Raw genomic sequence first — 20215 nt, forward strand, 5'->3', positions numbered from 1 at the left:
TAGGAAATAAACATATCTTGATTTGAGTCCAAAGGGATTATAAAAGTACAAGATGATTTATATGAAGGTAGAGAAGACCAGGTGCCACTCAGTGCATTGAAAGGTGTTCCTCAGTATGGGTCTCTTCTGAGTCACTTTTGATGCCATTTTATTCCCTAGGGACGGAGACAGAGTTAGCTGACACAGCCCTGGATCTGCTTCTCTTGCTGCTAACAGAACAGTGGAAATGGCTGTGTACCAAAAACATGCAGAAATTCCTTCGTGTTATCTTCGGGACCCTAGTTCAGAGGTAAGACTGCTGAGTTCTCCTTCACATTAGAGAATCAACTTGCACAGAAGTTGAATATGATCTGATTGGTTTCAAGATGGCGGCGGCTGCAGCGGCTGGCGCGGAGTAGCTGAGGTGGAAAAGGCGGCCACTGGGCCTTAGGCAGCCGGGAAACTTGTGGACCTTCCTCTTGCCATCTCTTAAGGGAGGACCGCTGCTGCTGACCGGTCGTGGGGGCTGACCGCCACTTTGCCCTCGGCAGGAGAGGCTGCCTCATTTACAGGCAACAGCTTTGAAGTGTGGAGCAGGAAAAGAACTGTTTCTTAGCTGCAAAAGCGAGTCTCGAAACAGGGAACACGGCGCCAGGGCTGCTGTGGATGCAGACAGGATCCCGGAGGCTGGGGCCGCGCTGAAGGCGGCCAGCTGCCCTATTCAGGATTCGAGGTTTCAGGCCGGCATTAAAGAAGATTCGTGGGAGCGCCCGAGCCGTGCCACGACTGAACAGCCCGAGGCGGCAGCGGCCGAGAACAGGGAAGGCGGCAAACCAGAGGCAGAGAGTGAGCGCCCGACCTGGCACAGCACTGTGAGTGACCCCTGGCACAGCTCTGTTCGGGGGGCTGACGCCCACCCAGCTCCCGCCTGCATCACCGGGTCACTCACCGCCCCCAGGATGCCTCCATTTTCCCAGGTGCTGGCAGCTCCGCCGGGCTAGGCCGTCACTGAGCCTTCCCACTTGCTTGGCCCGGCACGGGGCTTTCCGGAGCCTGCGGGCCGGCCTCCCCTCCCACTCCCTCCGTGGTTCTCTGGCAGGTTGGTGGCGGGGGGGCGTCCCCGGCCAGTGTCGGGAGGGCAAGGAAGTACGGGCGGGCTGACTCTCACTCCACCACACCCTGGACTCTGGCCCCCGGTAAACTTCCTGTTACTGGGAGGCAGTTACCCTCTCTGTGGCCACCAGTTCGGAAAAAAGCCTAACCAATTTCTAGTTGGGAATAGTGTCATAGGAGAGTTCCCAGGTCCGCTTGAACCTGCCAGAGAGCTGGCTGCAGGCGGGCGCTAGACTCGGTTTACACCAGGGGGATACAAAGGTAAACAAGTCCCGAGAAAGATCTACACAGTGGTACAAAGGCACCCAGAGCGACCGGTCGTCTGTGCCTAGCAGAAACCTGGTAGACTTCCTGGGCGAGGCGGTGCCGAGCAGGGTCTTGAAGGCCCAGCTGATAGACGAGGGTTGCAGAAGACACGCCCCAGCCCAGCACAGTGCGCACAGAGTGGGGAGACGTGCGGCCAGGGAGGCAGAGACTCGACAGAAACCACACACCCTGTGGGTTCGCCACTGCACGATCCAACAGCCTGGGCCAGAGCACACGGAACAGGGAGAAGTCCTGCACAGGAAGTGAAAGCTCAACAGCGATCACACACCCTGTGGTACGTGATCCACCAGCCCAGCAGAGTCCAAGCTGACCAGAAAGGTGGCTCCCCGGAGAAGCCCAAGACCCGAGGCAACCACACACACAAGGCACTAGAGGCCAACTGAGCAGCCAGGGAGGTAGCCATACGAAATTGGCAACCACAGCAACATCCTAGTTAGTCATTAGTCTCAAACCGGAGGACTGTGAAACTCACTGCCACAATGAACAAACATCAAAAAAAAGATACCAGAAATACAAAAAATCAAGAAAGTACACCACCAAAAGTTAATAAATCTCAAACTCTAGATCCTATATAACAAGAAGCCCTTGAAATGACTGACAAGGAATTTCGAGTGATAATTCTAAGGAAACTGAATGAGATACAAGAAAACACAGCTAGACATCATGAGGAAATGAGGAAAAGTATACAGGATCTGAAAGAGGAAATGTACAAAGAAATCAATGTCCTGAAAAAAAATGTAGCAGAACTTGCTGAACTGAAGAAGTTATTCAGTGAAATAAAGAACACAACGGAGAGTTTAACCAGCAGGCTTGTCGAAGTTGAAGAGAGAACCTCTGAACTTGAAGATGGGCTGTGTGAAATAACACACACAGACAAAAAGAAAGAAAAAAGAATCAAGGACATTGAAGAAAATCTGAGAGAGATATCAGACAACCTCAAGCGCTCAAACATCCGAGTCATGGGTATTCCAGAAGGGGAGGAAAATGGAGATTCCATTGAAAACATATTCAAAAAAATAGTGGCAGAAAACTTCCCAGGTATAGGAAAAGTCACAGATCTTCAGATCCAGGAAGCTCAACGATCTCCAAACGTATTCAACCCAAAAAGGCCTTCTCCAAGACATGTCATAGTCAAATTGGCAAAACTCAGAGACAAAGAGAGAATCTTAAAAGCTGCAAGAGAGAAGCGTCAAATCGCCTATAAGGGAGCCCCAATCAGGCTAACATCAGACTTCTCATCACAAACCCTAAAAGCTAGAAAGGAATGGGATGATATTTTCAAAATACTAAAAGACAAAGATTGCCAGTCAAGAATACTCTACCCTGCAAGGCTATCCTTCCGAAATGAAGGGCAAATAGTATATTTCTCAGACAAACAAAAACTGCGGGAGTTCACTACCACACGACCACCCTTACAAGAAATCCTCAAGGGAGTACTGGGTTTGGTTCCTGAAAAATAACTACCACTGCCATAAAAACCCAAGAAAAATCAATACCCACTAGTATAATAAAAATGGCATTCATGAAGAGAAAACAAGCAAACAAAAACGCTATCTACAACCTAAGGAACCAACAAACACAGAAAACAAACAGTAAATCAGAAAGCAAGGAACAAAAGACACCTAAGACAACCAAACAACCAACAAAATGCTAGGAATAAATCAACACCTTTCAATAACAACTCTTAATGTAAAAGGCTTAAATTCCCCAATCAAAAGACACAGACTGGCTGACTGGATCAAAAAGGAGGACCCAACTATATGCTGCCTACAAGAGACCCACCTCACCCATAAAGATTCACACAGACTAAGAGTGAAAGGATGGAAAAAGATTTACCAAGCAAACAAAAAAGAAAAACGAGCTGGAGTAGCTATTCTTATATCTGACAAAATAGACTTTAAACTAAAAACCATAAAAAGAGACAATGAGGGACACTATTTAATGATAAAAGGACTGATCCATCAAGAAGACATAACAATCATAAATATGTACGCACCCAATGTTGGAGCAGCCAGATTTATAAAACAAACTCTATTAGACCTAAAGAAGGAAATAGACACTAATACCATAGTAGCAGGGGACCTGAACACCCCACTGTCAATATTAGACAGATCATCTAGGTAAAGAATCAGTAGAGAAACACAAGATCTAAACAAGACTCGAGACCAATTGGAATTGGCAGATAACTACAGAACATTCCACCCAACAACCTCAGAATATTCATTCTTCTCATCAGCACATGGATCATTCTCCAGGATAGATCACATATTAGGTCACAAATCAAGTCTCAATAAATTCAAAACAATTGGAATTATCCCATGTATTTTCTCAGACCACAATGGATTAAAACTAGAAATTAATAACAAGCGAAACTCTGGAAACTATACAAACACATGGAAATTAAACAGCATTCTACTTAATGACATATGGGTCCAAGAAGAAATCAAGCAGGAAATCAAAAAATTTATTGAAACTAATGAAAACAATGATACATCATACCAAAACCTGTGGGATACTGCAAAAGCAGTATTGAGGGGGAAATTTATTGCATTAAACGCTCACTTCAGAAGAATGGAAAGATGACAAGTGAACAACTTAACACTTCACCTTAAAGAACTAGAAAAACAAGAACAATCCAAACCTAAAGTTAGCAGATGGAAAGAAATCATTAAGATCAGAGCAGAACTGAATGAAATTGAAAACCAAAAAACAATTCAAAAGATCAATGAATCAAAAAGTTGGTTTTTTGAAAAGATAAATAAAATTGACAAACCATTAGCATGGCTAACAAAAAAAAGAAGAGAGAAGACTCAAATAACAAAAATTAGAAATGAAAAAGGCGATATTACAACTGATTCATCTGAAATACAAGGAATCATTCGAGACTACTATAAACAACTATACGCCAACAAATTTGAAAATCTGGAGGAAATGGATAAATTTCTGGACACACACAAGCTCCCAAAACTGAACCGTGAAGACGTAGAAAATTTGAACAGACCAATAACAATAAAGGAGATTGAAGCTCTTATCAGAAGGCTCCCAACAAAGAAAAGCCCAGGACCAGATGGATTCACAGCAGAATTTTACCAAACATTCAAAGAGGAATTGACACCGATTCTTTACAAACTATTCCAAAAGATTGAAACGGACGCTAATCTCCCAAACTCATTCTATGAAGCAAACATCATCCTGATACCAAAACCAGGTAAAGATATAACCAAAAAAGAAAACTACAGGCTGATATCCTTGATGAATATAGATGCAAAAATCCTCACTAAAATACTAGCAAACAGAATACAGCAACACATACGTAAAATTATTCATCACGATCAAGTGGGATTCATCCCAGGGATGCAAGGTTGGTTCAACATACGCAAATCAATAAATGTGATACACCATATTAATAAACTCAAACATAAGGACCATGTGATCATCTCTATAGATGCTGAAAAAGCATTTGATAAAGTTCAGCACTCATTCTTGACAAAGACCCTCTATAAGTTAGGTATAGAGGGAAAGTATCTCAACATAATTAAAGCCATATATGCCAAACCCACAGCCAATATCATCTTGAATGGGGAAAAGCTGAAAGCTTTTCCTTTAAGAACAGGAACTAGACAAGGATGCCCACTCTCACCACTCCTATTCAACATAGTGTTGGAAGTACTAGCCAGAGCAATCAGAGAAGAGAAGGAAATAAAGGGCATCCAGATTGGAAAAGATGAAGTCAAACTGTCCCTGTTTGCAGATGACATGATCCTATATATCGAACAGCCTAAAACCTCTACAAAAAAACTCTTGGAATTGATAAATGATTTCAGCACAGTAGCAGGATACAAAATCAACACGCAAAAATCAGTAGCATTTCTTTTCTCCAATAGTGAACATGCAGAACGAGAAATCAAGAAAGCTCGCCCATTTACAATAGCCACCAAAAAAATAAAATAGTTAGGAATGGAGTTAACCAAGGAGGTGAAAAATCTCTATAATGAGAACTACAAACCACTGCTGAGAGAAATTAGAGAGGATACAAGAAGATGGAAAGATATCCCATGCTCTTGGATTGGGAGAATCAACATAGTGAAAATGTCCATACTACCCAAAGTGATATACAAATTCAATGCAATCCCCATCAAAATTCCAAAGACATTTTTCTCAGAAATGGAAAAAACTATCCAGACATTTATATGGAACAATAAAAGACCACGCATAGCCAAAGCAATGCTGAGCAAAAAAAATAAAGCTGGAGGCATAACACTACCTGACTTTAAGCTATACTACAAAGCTATAATAACCAAAACAGTATGGCACTGGCATAAAACCAGACACACTGACCAATGGAATAGAATAGAGAATCCAGAAATCAACCCACACAGTTACTGTCATCTGATCTTTGACAAAGGCACCAAGCCTATTCACTGGGGAAGGGACTGCCTCTTCAGCAAATGGTGCTGGGATAACTGGATATCCATATGCAGGAGAATGAAACTAGATCCATACCTCTCACTGTATACTAAAATCAACTCAAAATGGATTAAGGATTTAAATATACACCCTGAAACAATAAAACTTCTTAAAGAAAACATACGAGAAACACTTCAGGAAATAGGACTGGACACAGACTTCATGAATACGACTGCAAAAGCATGGGCAACCAAAGGAAAAATAAACAAATGGGATTATATCAAACTAAAAAGCTTCTGCACAGTAAAAGAAACAATTAACAGAGTTAAAAGACAACCAACAGAGTGGGAGAAAATATTTGCAAAATATACATCTGACAAAGGATTAATATCCAGAATATATAAGGAACTCAAACAACTTTACAAGAAGAAAACAAGCAACCCAATTAAAAAATGGGCAAAATAGCTAAGCAGGCATTTCTCTCAGGAAGATATACAAATGGCCAACAGACATATGAAAAAATGCTCAACATCACTCAGCATCCGGGAAATGCAAATCAAAACCACACTGAGATACCATCTAACCCCAGTTAGGATGGCTAAAATCCAAAGGACTCTGAACGATAAATGCTGGCGAGGTTGCGGAGAAAAAGGAACTCTCATACATTGTTGGTGGGACTGCAAAATGGTGCAGCCTCTATGGAAAATGGTATGGAGGTTCCTCAAACAATTGCAGATAGATCTACCATACGACCCAGCTATCCCACTGTTGGAAATATACTCAGAGGAATGGAAATCATCAAGTCGAAGGTATACCTGTTCCCCAATGTTCATCGCAGCACTCTTTACAATAGCCAAGAGTTGGAAACAGCCCAAATGTCCATCATCAGATGAGTGGATACGGAAAATGTGGTACATCTACACAATGGAATACTACTCAGCTATAAAAACGAATGAAATACTGCCATTTGCAGCAACATGGATGGACCTCGAGAGAATTATATTAAGGGAAACAAGTCAGGCACAGAAAGAGAAATACCACATGTTCTCACTTATTGGTGGGAGCTAAAAATTAATATATAAATTCACACACACACACACTAAACCGGGGGGGGGGGAAGAAGATATAACAACCACAATTATTTGAAGTTGATACGACAAGCAAACAGAAAGGACATTGTTGGGGGGGAGGAGGGGAGGGAGAAGGGAGGGAGGTTTTGGTGATGGGGAGCAATAATCAGCCACAATGTATATCGACAAAATAAAATTTTTAAAAAAAATAATTTTTTTTAAAAAAGCATATTTAAAAATAGAGAAATAAAGCAAATATTAAGATGGTTGCTTTAAACACAAATATATCAGTAATTACATGAAATGTAAAAGGACTAAGTACTCCAATTAAAAGTCAAAGATTGGCAGACTGGATAGATAAACAAAACCTAACTAAATGCTGCTTTCAAGAGTCACACTTTCAATAAATATAAGACATGGAAACATTGAAAGTAAAAAGACGGGTCAAGAAATACCATATGAAAACCAATTGAAATAACACTGGTGTAGCCATATTAATAAGAGACAAAACTTCATTATGACAAATGGATCAGTTTCACCAGGAAGAAAAAAATCATTCTAACTTTAGGCATCTAGTAACATAATCTCAAAATATGTAAATCAAAACCTGACAGAACTACAAGGAGAAATGGGCAACTACACAATCACAAAGGGATATTTTTATCAGTAACTAACACAACAAGCAGTGAAAAAAGTAATAGTTTTTGAGGATGTGAAGATCTGAATACTGAACCAATTGGCATATACAAGATAACACACCCAACACATGAAGCGTACACAGTTATTTTCCAAATATACATGAAACATTTACCAAAGCTCGCCACAGCAAGGCCATAAAGTAAGTTTCAACCCATAAAACTATAATGTTTAAGATAGTGTGGTATTGTTGCAAGGGCATATTAACAAAACAATGGTAGAGAATAGAGAATCCAGAAACAGACACACTCATCTTCAGGCATTTAAATTCTGAAAGAGGTAGCACGGCGTAGCACTGGGGAAAGGACAGTCTTTTTCATAAGCCGTGCTAGGTTAGCTGGAAAATCACATGAAAAAATGAAATTTGACTTCTACCTCATGACATAAAATAAAATCGATTCCAGGTAGATTTGAGAGGTGAATGTAAATGGTTAAACAATTCTAGAATATGTAATAGGATCATATCCTATAACTTCAGAGTAAGGAAAGATTTCTTAAACTGAACACAAAAAGTACTGTGTAAAGGAAAAGATGGATACATTGATGTAATGTCCATCAAGATACCATGAAAAAAATAAAAAGGCAAGCCACATAGTGGAAAAAATATTTTCAACATATATAGCAAATAAAGGGCAGCAATTAGAATATATTTTTTAAAATCCTAAAATTAATATATTTTTTAAAAAGACAGAAAATCCTACAGAAAAATGAACAATGGCTTCAACTTTCCTGTATGTACGCATACACAAAAAAGGGATTTCAAGATGGCCAATAAACATATGAAAAGTTCTCAACCTCAAGGAAATGCAAACTAAAACCACTCTCCACCAAGATGACTAAAAATTTTTTTAAAGACTGACATTAACAACTGTGTGAAATAACTGGAACTCTCATTCACTCCCAGTAGGAATGCAATTGCCATAGCCTCCTCTTTGGAAAACTGTTTGGCATTATCTTCTAAACATATGCATACCCTGTGACCCAGCAGTTTTACACACACACACAGATGTGTGTACAGATACACCAAAAAACAGGTACGAGAACACTAACAGTGAAAATAATCAAAATAAGAAATAACCCACATATACAATTGAATAGTACCCAGTGACAAAAGATAGACTATTGTCGCACACAGCGATATGGCAAAATTAATCTATGGCATTAGATGTCAGCATAGGGACAACCTCAGCAAAGGAGAAAAGAGGGGCACATGGGAAGCACCTGCCTTACTAGTAATTTCCTGCTTCTTGAACTGGATGGTGGTAGGTATGTGTGTTCACTTCGGGACAATTTACTGAACTGTATACTTAGGATTAGTGCACTTTCCTGTATGTACAGTATTTCTCAATTAAAAGTTTTAAAAAAGAAAAAAAAAAAAAAGATGAACTGCCAAACAAAATGAAACAAAACCAATAACTATTCTGACCAAGCAATTTATCAACCAAAAACTAGCAAGTAGTTCTCTTTCAGGGTTTCTGCCATGGTTGCTGTTGGACAGTGGTTTGGAGCTACAGTCATTTCAAAGGCTTCCTAAGACACAGGCATGGAAGGTGATAGTGGATGCTGACTAATACCTCAGCCGGGGCTGTCACCCATAATACATACATTTGGCCTCTCCATGTGGTCTGGGTTTCCTCACAGCATGGTGGCTAAATTTCTAAAGAGAAAGAGCAAGGCAGAAACTGTATCACCTTATAACCTAGCCTCAGAAATCATGTCACTTTCTCAGTCACTTCCACTGCACTCTATTTGTTAAACGTGAGTGACTAAGGCAAGTTTATATTCAAAAGGAAGGAAATTAGACTCTACCTCTAGATGGGAAGAGTATCAGAAGAATTTGTAGATGTGTTTTAAAATCACCACAGTCTGACCCTGCCCACAAATTATTTACATTGTTCTTATAAGCAAAATACACTCATTCCCTCATCCCAAGATCGCCACAAAGTCTCATTTATTACAGCATCAGGCTAAGGCTCCAGGTCCAGGACGTCATCATCTAAAGAAGGTCCAGATACAGATAGGACTCCTTGAGTGTGGTTCCACAAGAACGGATCCTTGAGTACCCATTCCTCATGATATAAAGAGCTATAAATTAAAAAACAAATTGTATGCCTCTACACGTACATATATGCACCATACAATGGTGGAATAGGCATAGGGTAATTGCTATAAACACTGTCCCAAAAAGGGGGAAACAGTAGGTACATAAAAGATCCCGTTCCATAACAACTTTGAAATCCAGTCAATGCTACTAGTTACTTGATTAGGGCTTAGTCCTACTGTCTGGGAATGATACCCTGGGGCTTTTCTCTGCCCTGTGGGTTCTTCCTTCCAGTCTCTGAACTTTCTTTCCTTTTCCATAAAATGTAGCCTGCATCTGCAACTGAGTAGTAGTTTTCTCAACCTGCTTTCTCCCCATAGAAATCTAGGGGTCCAAATACCTCTTCATTTTAGGCTGTCTCTGTCCCTTTTAGTCCAGCTGGCAGTGGTTTCCTCCACTACAGTCTTAAAAACTTTGTGGATTTTCTATGAATCATATTAGAGTTCATGCCATTAGAGCAAAGCATCACCCATAAATCTTGAGATAAACCCCCCTTCTCTACCTTTAAATCTGCTGTGGAATAATGCTCTTAAGAATATTGGAATCTCTATTTAATTCCTATCTAATGAAAGAAGATCTGTGAGGCACACCATTAAAATCTTTATGGGGCCTTTTGTCTGTTTGAAAGAATCTATAAGGCACCACTGTCAATCATTCTGAGGTTTTGACTTCATCTGTAGACTGTGTTTTCCTGACTGCACCCTTGGATTTCATCTTTGCCCACAAGCCATTGCTTAATTTTAGAATCATCTGCCATTTAGAGAGACAGAGAATGAGAAAATAAATTTATTTTTGAACCCAGTAAGTACTGGTTGATTTAGATTTAACATCTCCTAATTCAGCCCATCTCTTTTCTCTCCTCATTTGATTTAGGCAGGTAGAAGCCAGGTAGTACCTTTGACCTCTGCCTGCAAATCCCCTTAGGTAGATCATCTGGTTCATGAGACACATTTTCCATTTTCCATATTATTGTAAGCAATGATGTTGTGAAATTTTCTCCACTGTATAACAAGAATATACCTTCCTTCAGCTTCCAATAACATTTACGCCCTCACTGACGGTCTCCTCAATACCCTTTAGGCTTCTGCTAACAGACTTAAGATTCCATCCACTGCCTGGTCCCAAAGCAAATGTCATATTTTTAGGTTATTTTATAGCAATATTTCACTTCCAAGAACTAAAATCTGTGCCAGTTATTGATACTATATAAGAAACTACTCCAAATTTAGTGACTTAAAACAAAAATAATCACATAGTTTATAAATCATGATTCTAACAAAATTTCAATACAAAAGTTTTGGTTGAAACATTTGTTCTATGTATAAAATTGACATTCTATGGGTAAGAGTAGCAATTTTTTAGTACTTCTTAGTTATCACTGAATAGTATTAGAAATGCTTCTGAAAATTAAGAACTGCTAACTTTTACTAAGTGCTACTAAACCGTTCAGTCTCTGATTTTCCAAAGGCAAGCAACATAGGACCAAAGCTGTTGGAAAAGGATTCAGGAGCTCTAGTCTTTCGGACAACGTTCTCTAGACCCTAGTTTCCTCGTCTAAAAAAATGAAAGGCTGGACTGAATATTTCCTAATTCCTTTTCTGTACCTACACTGGATGATCATAAATTAATGAGATTAAATAATAAATGAAGAGTTCTTTTACAGCTGTTCATTAACGAATTTAGAAAGCCTACAAGGCCCTTCCTGGCAACTTTCTGGTCCAGCTCTCGTGTCATCTCCTTCTGCTGCTCCCACCACATGAATTCTGAACTCAGTCATAACCTGAGCCACTTGCAGTTCTTGAGTGATCTATGCTTGTTTTGTTTTCCCCCTTGTCCCGGTGACTTGGTATAAGCTATTCATATTCTCTGGCCACAAGGCCCTCATCTCCCTGGCACACTGTCTTCCTTTTCAAATTTAGACCAAAAGTCCCATTCTCAAAGAATCTGCCCTAACATCTTGAAGTAGAGCACAGCATTTTCTTTCCCCATCTCGCAAATTCTGGTCTGCTGTAAAAGAATGGTCAGACCTTCATGATGTCACATATTATACTGCCACATTTTCTGGCATGCTTCGGTTTTTGTCTGTCTACCCTACTAATGGTGAGACTCTGGAGGGCAGGAACTATAATCTGGTCAGCTCTGTATGCTTAACATATGGGACAGTACCTGGTATACACTAGAAAACCCACATATATTTGCTGAATAAATGCATCTTAACTCTGCCGATAATGTGGCCCATGGAGACACAAATGTCTGTTGAACAGTCATCTTTTAGGACTATACAGATTAACATGTTATAGTATGAGTATTATTACAAGGTACTAAAATGGAGCTAGGCTAATAATTTGGTCTACATGTAACATATTTACTACTCTAAAGTGGGGTGCTCTGGGAGAGGTTAACTATAAGCATAAATTATTAATATTTTTTTAAAAATCTATAATCTTTCCCATCACTAATACTTTGTTAACAACTTTATTGTAATATAATTCATATATCATAAAATCTACCCATTTAAATTGTACAATTTGGTGATTTTTAATACATTCTCAGAGTTGTATAGCTTTTACAACAATCGAATTACAGAACATTTTCATCACCCTCAAAAAGAAACCCTCTCCCTATTAGCAGTCACTCCCTATTGTCCGCTCTCCTAGCCCCTGGCAATGACAACTTTACTTTCTGTCCCTCTGGATTTGTCTATTCTGGACATTTCATGTAAATGGAATCATATGACTGGCTTTTGTGACTGACTTCTTTAATTCGGCATAATGTTTTCAGGGTTCATCCATGTTGTCTTACAATTTTCTCAAAAGAGCTAGAAGAAAAACACATTATCATCACTTCTGAAAATCTCTTCCAAACAGCATAACATGAAAAGGAATCCCTGATTAAAGGAGAAAATACTGAGATTCAGAGGAACTCAGGGCTACTAAAAAGTTATTTTTATTGTTAACTAATTTTATTTATTAGTACGTTTTGTGTTGCTATAACAGAATGCCTGAAACTGGGTAATTTATAAAGAACAGAGGTTTATTTGGCTTATGGTTTGGAGACAGCTGCATCTGGTGTGGGCCTCGGGCTGCTTCTACTCATGGCAGAAAGAGGCAGGCAGCCAGAGGGTACAAGCAGATCACATGATGAGAGGAAGCACATGAGGAAAGGAGAAAGAGAGGGAGGGAGGAGGTGAGGGGGGAGCAGGAGAGAGAAAGAGAGAGAGAGAGATTGAGAGAGGTACTAGGGTCTTTTAAACAACCAGCTCTTGCAGGAACTAAGAGAGCAAGAACTTACTCACTACTCCAACACCCCAGGGAGAACATTAATCTATTCATGATGGATCCATCCCCATGACTCAAACAGCTTCCAGCACTGCCATATTGGGGATCAGATTTCCACATCAGTTTTGGAGGGACAGCATGTCTAAACTCTATCAGTATACCAACAATTTTTTGAAAGACATTCACTAAGAAAGCAAGTCACTAATTGATTTTGTTGAGTTTTTCTTTAATGCAAAAAGGGAGGTCCAAGACTTTGCTGACGGGCATATATCAACACAAAGTGATTTAGTGAATGACAACTGTCCTATTACTTTACTCTATCCACACAGCTAAAATACTAACCAATGTGATGTGTGCGCAATACTACAAACACTGGATTATGCTGGTATAAGGAATCAGGGTAAATATTCTTAGATACAGCTGGAGCTATACAACAGATTTTGAAATTTTTGAAATGAAATTCTTCCCTCTTTCATATGTAAACTCATAAAGCATTAGAGTGTAGAGAAGTTATTTTAACTATAGCAAAGATTATTGAACTAATGACATTCTACTGTTATCCGATTCTAATTATAGCATAAGTCAACTCCAATACTATTAATAACTTTCTTATGGTAGTGAAATAGTGCTACATTAAGTAATGCTTCAAAGAAAAAGTCACAGGCTGTGAGCTGAAGATCTTTGTTATACAAAGGCTATAAGATATGAAAATAATTTCAAATTATTATTCCCAGGGAGGCATTCTACCTATTTTTAATAGTTACAGGAAAATCAGCTTTTCTAAATAAAAAGACTATAATGAAGCTTTTTCTTAGAACTATAAGATTTTACGTTTTATTTTTATTGTTATATACATAGTTTTTAAAAGTTGAATTTTGTTCTGAAAGATTAAACAGTAGAACTATAGATAAATGGGACAGAAAGAAGTTTCTAATGCAAAACGATTTCCCCTATCTGAAATAATTTTATACAGAAAAACTTTTCAGCCAACAGAAATTCAAGCACATTTACATTATGGGTTTTTGGTATGACGGAAAGATTGCCATAGTGGTTTTAGTACGAAAAGACTGAGGTATGAACCATTCACATAGCAAAGCTATTTATTTTAGCTAATAAAACAAAATATTAGATTACAATCCTTGATCTTTCAGATTTGTACACTTCACAAACCTAGTATATATGTTTCTAAAACAATAATACATTTATAATGTTTTATTTCAAAGCCTCATAATCTTACGAGCCAATATTAATTTTATCAATGAAGCAACAATAAAACTATAGTAACTTTCCTTTCTTGAAAAAACAGAGAGGCTAAACATTGACTGACTGAAACTCAACACTGCCAAATCTCCCATGGATCACTCCCAAATGTCAAATCCTGACAACATCCTGTTTTACAGGGAAGACTGCTTTCCACATGGTGCAGTCTGAGAAAGACCACAAGGCTTTCCTCAGCGGGTTTAAGCTAGTGGGTTTAAGCATTCCTCCTTGAATAGTGCACTGAATCACTACAGAAGGCCTGCTCGATGACAGGTACGCTTGCCTCCTTTTTAAAGAGACACATACAACAGGAAAGCTGGATGGGAAAGCGCCTGGCTGCTTTGTGCCTTGTCTGGATAGCCTCTCACTTTCCCACACAGGTAGGCATAAGCACAGACTGCTGCTGCAGGCTCCTGATCTTGCCAAGATGCTGAAACCCACTGGTTTCTGCGGTTGTCCAAGTAGATCCATTTTCTACTGATACTGGTTATGTGCCAGAGCCTAATTAAGCCACTGAGAATTCCAGGTGGTTAATCCTCCTGCACCCACCTAAACTTATTTGCAAAGTACTTCAATATGCTTTCATTTTTCCATCAATAATGATATATATCAAACTGTTCAAATGTATGGCAGGGTGAGTGTGGGCAGGTGGGTGTAGGTACCCACAGGCTAGTAGTACTCAATACAAGTACTTACTGTAAAGAAAGAGAAGCTTGATTTCTAACTCTCCAAAATATGAGTGGTTTGGTTTTATTAGTTAGGGTTTGAAGAAAAGTGCAAAAGAATTCTACATTTTAATCACGCTTAATCTTAGGGAAATAATTTTCCATTAAAAGAAGAAGAAGAAAAGTATTTGGATCACAATGTCTGTTGTGAATCCTTTTACCATATGAACAAAACATTATAGAGCTTTTGAAATTCCCAGAGCCACTGCTGTTCATTAAAAAAAGAAAGCACCCCTTTAAGATTTAGGTGCTTTATCTTTTAGAAAATGAAAAGATCAAACATAAGACCTTATTTGTAAGCAAGGCAATGGTGTCTTTGGGTCTCTTGCTAAGATCAACAGCAATGAGGATGAATGAGGGGAAGCAGTGACAATGGTCAAAGTGGGTGAAAGGAAGCCTTTGTTGAGGCCAGCCTTCCCTGACTGCAATCTGTAGACCCAAGGCCCATAACTCTGTTTAACTACTATATCCTGAATAAAAAGTTAATTCTACTTTAATGAGAAGCAACCGATGTTACACAATGAGAGGAACACTGAGTAACATAATTGAGCCCATATAATCTGATATCAGAGAAGATTTAAAGATAATTTAAGAATATCTAAATTGGAATTCAGGAGAAATGCAGGAAATCGATTAGTCAGGCTAATTATTTTCTCCTTTTGACCATGGGGTATCCCACTATGCACAGCACATCATTAAGTAATCCTCTCTCATTCTATATTTTCTAGCAACAGACATCTGCTACAGATGTTCAGTTTCCAACTTCCTGTTAACATTGATGCAATTTTCAATGGACCAAAAGAGTAAGAATCACTTTTCAGCTATCCAAGTGCCAAATTCATACTCCCATTTTATACCAGTAAGCTTTTCTACATTCCTGTGCCTCAATTACTTGCACTTACAACTCATATTACTTTATAGGCAAATAACACCAAAATTAACTGCTTTCCCTAAAACTAACACAATGTACAGGAATATTCCTATCTAGTAAAGACAGAAAATTTCACACCTATAGAACACCACAATATGGCCAAAACAAAAGAGTGGCTTAAGTAACTGCTGGCCAAGAGCCACATTCTTTCCAAATCAGGGCTTCTGCAAGATGGCATATGGTTTGTTATTTCTTCCAAATATGAAAAGCCTTTTGAAGTGATTACACTTGGTATCTGTCAAAATAATTCTGTATATGAAACAGCAGCCCTGAAAAATGAAAGAAATATTATTTGTAAAAAAAAGATTTCACTATAAGAATTTGAAAATAGTTTTCATTTCTAAGGATTAATATAGTGACTGGTATGCCATTTGAGTAAATATTATTTTAATTCCATATAGTGTTCCATGTAGAAGATGCCATCTTTACTTGGAACATTAATGTGAAATATTATTTTAAAGCAGAAGGAATAGTTCTTCATTATCGGCCCACATTTTCATAGTAAGAACATATTTAGTATTTAATTTTTTATCACTCCTTTATTTTATTAAATTCAATCACTATGCCATTTTTTCAAAATTGTGCTTGTAGTAAAGATGTTTAAAAAAAAAAAAGAAGAAGGTATTTAACCTAAACTCCCTGAGGGTAAGAGTTTCTTATTATTCATCACTGTATCTCCGGTACCTAGGAAGCAGAAGGTGATGTTGAATTGCCAGCCTTTGAATAACCAGGACAAGTCCAAAGAGTCCAGTGCAAGGGGGAGAGGGAAGAGGGTTACGGAGAAATTGGTAAAGGGCTACAAAAAATGTTTATGTTGTGTAATGATTTTAAAAAAAAAAAAAAAAATTTTTTTAAATAAGAGCCCAGCGCAACCAGCCCCAGCTCATTCTGAGATGCATGGGCAAAAGGGCAGGGCTAGGCCCTGCTTACAGGACTCTGTTTCAAAAGGCAGGATGATCCAGGCCCCTGGGCAGCCTGAGTGCTTTCTCATCAAGGTCCCAATGGGATTTGTAACTATCCTCTTAGAGAGACACTGCATCCAAACATTCAAGAGACAGAAAGTGTTAAAACATGAGAAAAACCTTGAAGTCACAGGGTCTTAAAACTGTCTCCCTCGGGCTGAACCCGTGGCTCACTCGGGAAAGTGCGGCACTGGGAGTGCAGCGGCGCTGCCGCCGCCGGTTCATATCCTATATGGGGATGGCTGGTGCGCTCACTGGCTGAGCACGGTTCGGGCGACACCAAGCCAAGGGTTGCAATCCCCTTACCGGTCACACACACAAAAAAAAACACAAAAAAACTGTTTCCCTCTATATCCTGTACCAATTCCATTCCCCATATCACTCATAATGCCACTAGTGACAGTGTGAATTAGAAAAAGTAAGACAATAGATTTTTATTTTTATGTGACCGGTAAGGGGATCGTAACCCTTGGCTTGGTGTCGCCCTCACCGCGCTCAGCCAGTGAGCGCACCGGCCATCCCTATATAGGATCCAAACCCGCGGCCGTGGCTCACGGCGCTGCTGCACTCGCAGCGCTGCACTCTCCTGAGTGAGCCACAGGGTCGGCCCTAGATTTTTATTTTTAAATTGTACAGAGTGTATCCCCTACTAGGCTTTTAATAAATATTGTTAAATAATGAATTGTAGAGGTGAATGAAAATATAAATGTAAAGTACTCAAGTGGTAAAAGGACTTTCACAGTTGGCTGGAACATATTTCTAAACATTTTTTTTCTCTTACTGATGTAAAAGTGGTTCCTCTCCATAGGACATCGAGGATATGATGTACTAGGGCTAATTTATTCATAACTTTTGCTTCTTAGAATACTGAAACTAGAAAGGATAGACCTTATTAACATAATTGATAACTATAAGCCTCAATTCACTCTGATGTACTTGCCACAACTGGGGAACAGGGACTTCTTGCAAATACCATACTGCACTGGGACAGCACGGCAATGAAACCGTGGATAAAACGCACAGGCAAGCAAGCAAAATTAAGTTATAAGAGGAAGCCCTTTCAAAGTGACTTAGTATGATGATATGATCCTACAGGACAGACATATAAAAATTATCTTTACCTTACACTACTTAAAAACTAAAACTGAAATCAAGATCATTCGTGCTGGAGTCATGGAAAAGTACTGTGTTATCAAAGGAAAACATACTCAAACACCTGTGGCAGAGGCTGTTTCAGAGTAATCCACCTTGTTGATATTTTAGTCTTCCTAATCCATTATCTATTTTCAGTTAAAAATCATTAAAGTCCAGCATATAAGAACCTAGACACAGGACAAAAACACCTATTTTTTTTTTCCATGGGGGCAGTAACCAGATGTCAATAGCTGCAGCTGTGACTATATAATTACCTGTTTGCATTAACGTAGACCACAGTTTAGATTTAATAGGTTAGATGACAATGTAGCAAAATGCAATGAGCCTATGATTACCCCTTTCCAAACATTCTCTCACTCGCAACTTCGACCCTGGGAACATAGCAGGCACAGGCTTAGGTCAATAAGAAACACTGGCCAGCACAATAGGCCTTGCCTCAAACAGTGCTGTTGACAGACACCAGCACAAAGGAAATGAACAGAGTCCCCCTCAGTTCTCACACAGGACGAAGAATGACTCGGTGTACTGCTGCTCTGGTGCTGTGTTTGTTCAGTGTATACAGCTTTTGTCCTCAGCCACTGTTCACAGCTCAGTGGGGGCTAAAGAGCCCAGGAAGTAAGGGCAGAAGAATGCGCCACACTCTTCCCTGTGGCCAGCAGTTGTATCCACATGCACAGGACAGGTCAAGTGAGAACTGAAAAGTCACTAGATAAAACTCCTTCTACCCCAGCTTTTATGAGCAAAATAACTTTTGAGTTAAAATACAAATAAGGCAAAACAGAAAAGTCACCATTAGTTTGATATTAATAGAGTTACTGACTGAATTATTGTTCTTTTGGTTTTTTCTTTTTTGTCATATTTCTCTTATGGCCGCTTATCTAACCTCTTTCAGAGGCTTATGTTAGATGTAAACAGAAATCAGGATTGGCTCAGAGTAGAGAACTAAAGTAATATAGGCCATTCCTCAACAGAGATTGTTGGAATAGGGCCTGAAAGCAGTCAAGGAGGCAAGATCCAGGTGGGGGGCCTGAGGCATCAGCAAGGGCTGGCAGTGACTTTTTTTTTTTAACATGTGTATTAATATATTGTTCCAAGCACATACACATCTCTCTTATGTCTTACTTTCCAAGGTAATGGGGGCACAACAATACAGAGCTCAAGCCAGGGATAAAATAGAATTCCAAGACAATTCAGTGAAGACTATGGATGTAGTGGATTGAATTATGTCCCCCCAAAACTCAATGAAGCTTGAATTGTATCCCCCAAGTTTTATGTATTAGAAACTTAGCCCCCACTGTGACTGTTAACAGGGTGGGAACTCCTATTATGGTAATTGTAAGGTGGGGCCTTGAAGAGGTGATTGGGTTGTAGGACCATGCAGCAGTGAATGGATTAAAAATAGTGGTGAGGGGCGTGCTTCTGAGGGCTTTAAAAGAAGAGGAGAGTCTGTCTTTCTCTCTCTCTGCTTCCACCATTTTGCAATGTGAGACCCCTGGGTCACTGTTGCCACCACCAGCTGGACTTCAGACTTCCCAGCCCCACAAACTGTAAGCAATAAGTTTCATTTTCTTTATAAATCATCCAGTTTCGGGTAGTTTGTTAAAAGAAACATAAACAGACTAAAACAGGAAATTGGTTCCAAGGAGTAAGGTGTTGCTATACAGATACCTGAAAATGTGGACGCACCTTTGGAACTGGGTATTAGGCAAAGGTTGGAGGAGTTTGGAGGACGTAGAAGAAAAGAAAAAGATGAGGAGAAGATTTTAGAGATTGGTTAAATGGTTGTGACAAGAATGCTGATAGAAATATGACTGTAAAGACCATTCTAAGGAGATCTTAGATAGAAATAAGAAGGAGTTTATTGGAAACTGGGGCAAAGATCACCCTTGCTGTAAACTGGCAAGAAACTTGGCTGAATTGGGTCCGTGCCCTAGGACTATGTGGAAGTTGGAATTTAGGAGTTGTGAACCAGAATATCTGGTGGAGGAAATTTCTAAGCAGCAAAGCATTAAGAAAGCTGCATGGCTACTGCTTGTAACAGCCTACACTGAATTATGGTGGCAAAGGCATGATGTAAAGCCAGAATTTAAAAGGGAAGCAGAGTGTAAAGATTTGGAAAATTTGCAGCCTGGCCATGCAATAGAGAAGTGGAGAGCTGGAGAAAAATGCAAGGGTGGAGCAGATAAACTGGTTACTAAAGACATTATCTTG

The 20215-nt window shown here is 39.4% G+C and overlaps 1 protein-coding gene across 1 annotated transcript in view; it reads left to right on the forward strand.

Moving 5' to 3' along the window:
• Positions 1-20215, forward strand: part of LOC134375890 (sorting nexin-19-like) — a 49027-nt gene that overhangs the window by 12469 nt on the left and 16343 nt on the right. Inside the window, 1 exon segment of the mRNA XM_063094635.1 lies at positions 160-289. Within this exon segment, the coding sequence (XP_062950705.1) occupies positions 160-289 (130 nt within the window).

The sequence above is a fragment of the Cynocephalus volans genome, chromosome 4, assembly GCF_027409185.1.
Source record: "Cynocephalus volans isolate mCynVol1 chromosome 4, mCynVol1.pri, whole genome shotgun sequence".
NCBI classification, from domain to species: Eukaryota; Metazoa; Chordata; class Mammalia; order Dermoptera; family Cynocephalidae; genus Cynocephalus; species Cynocephalus volans.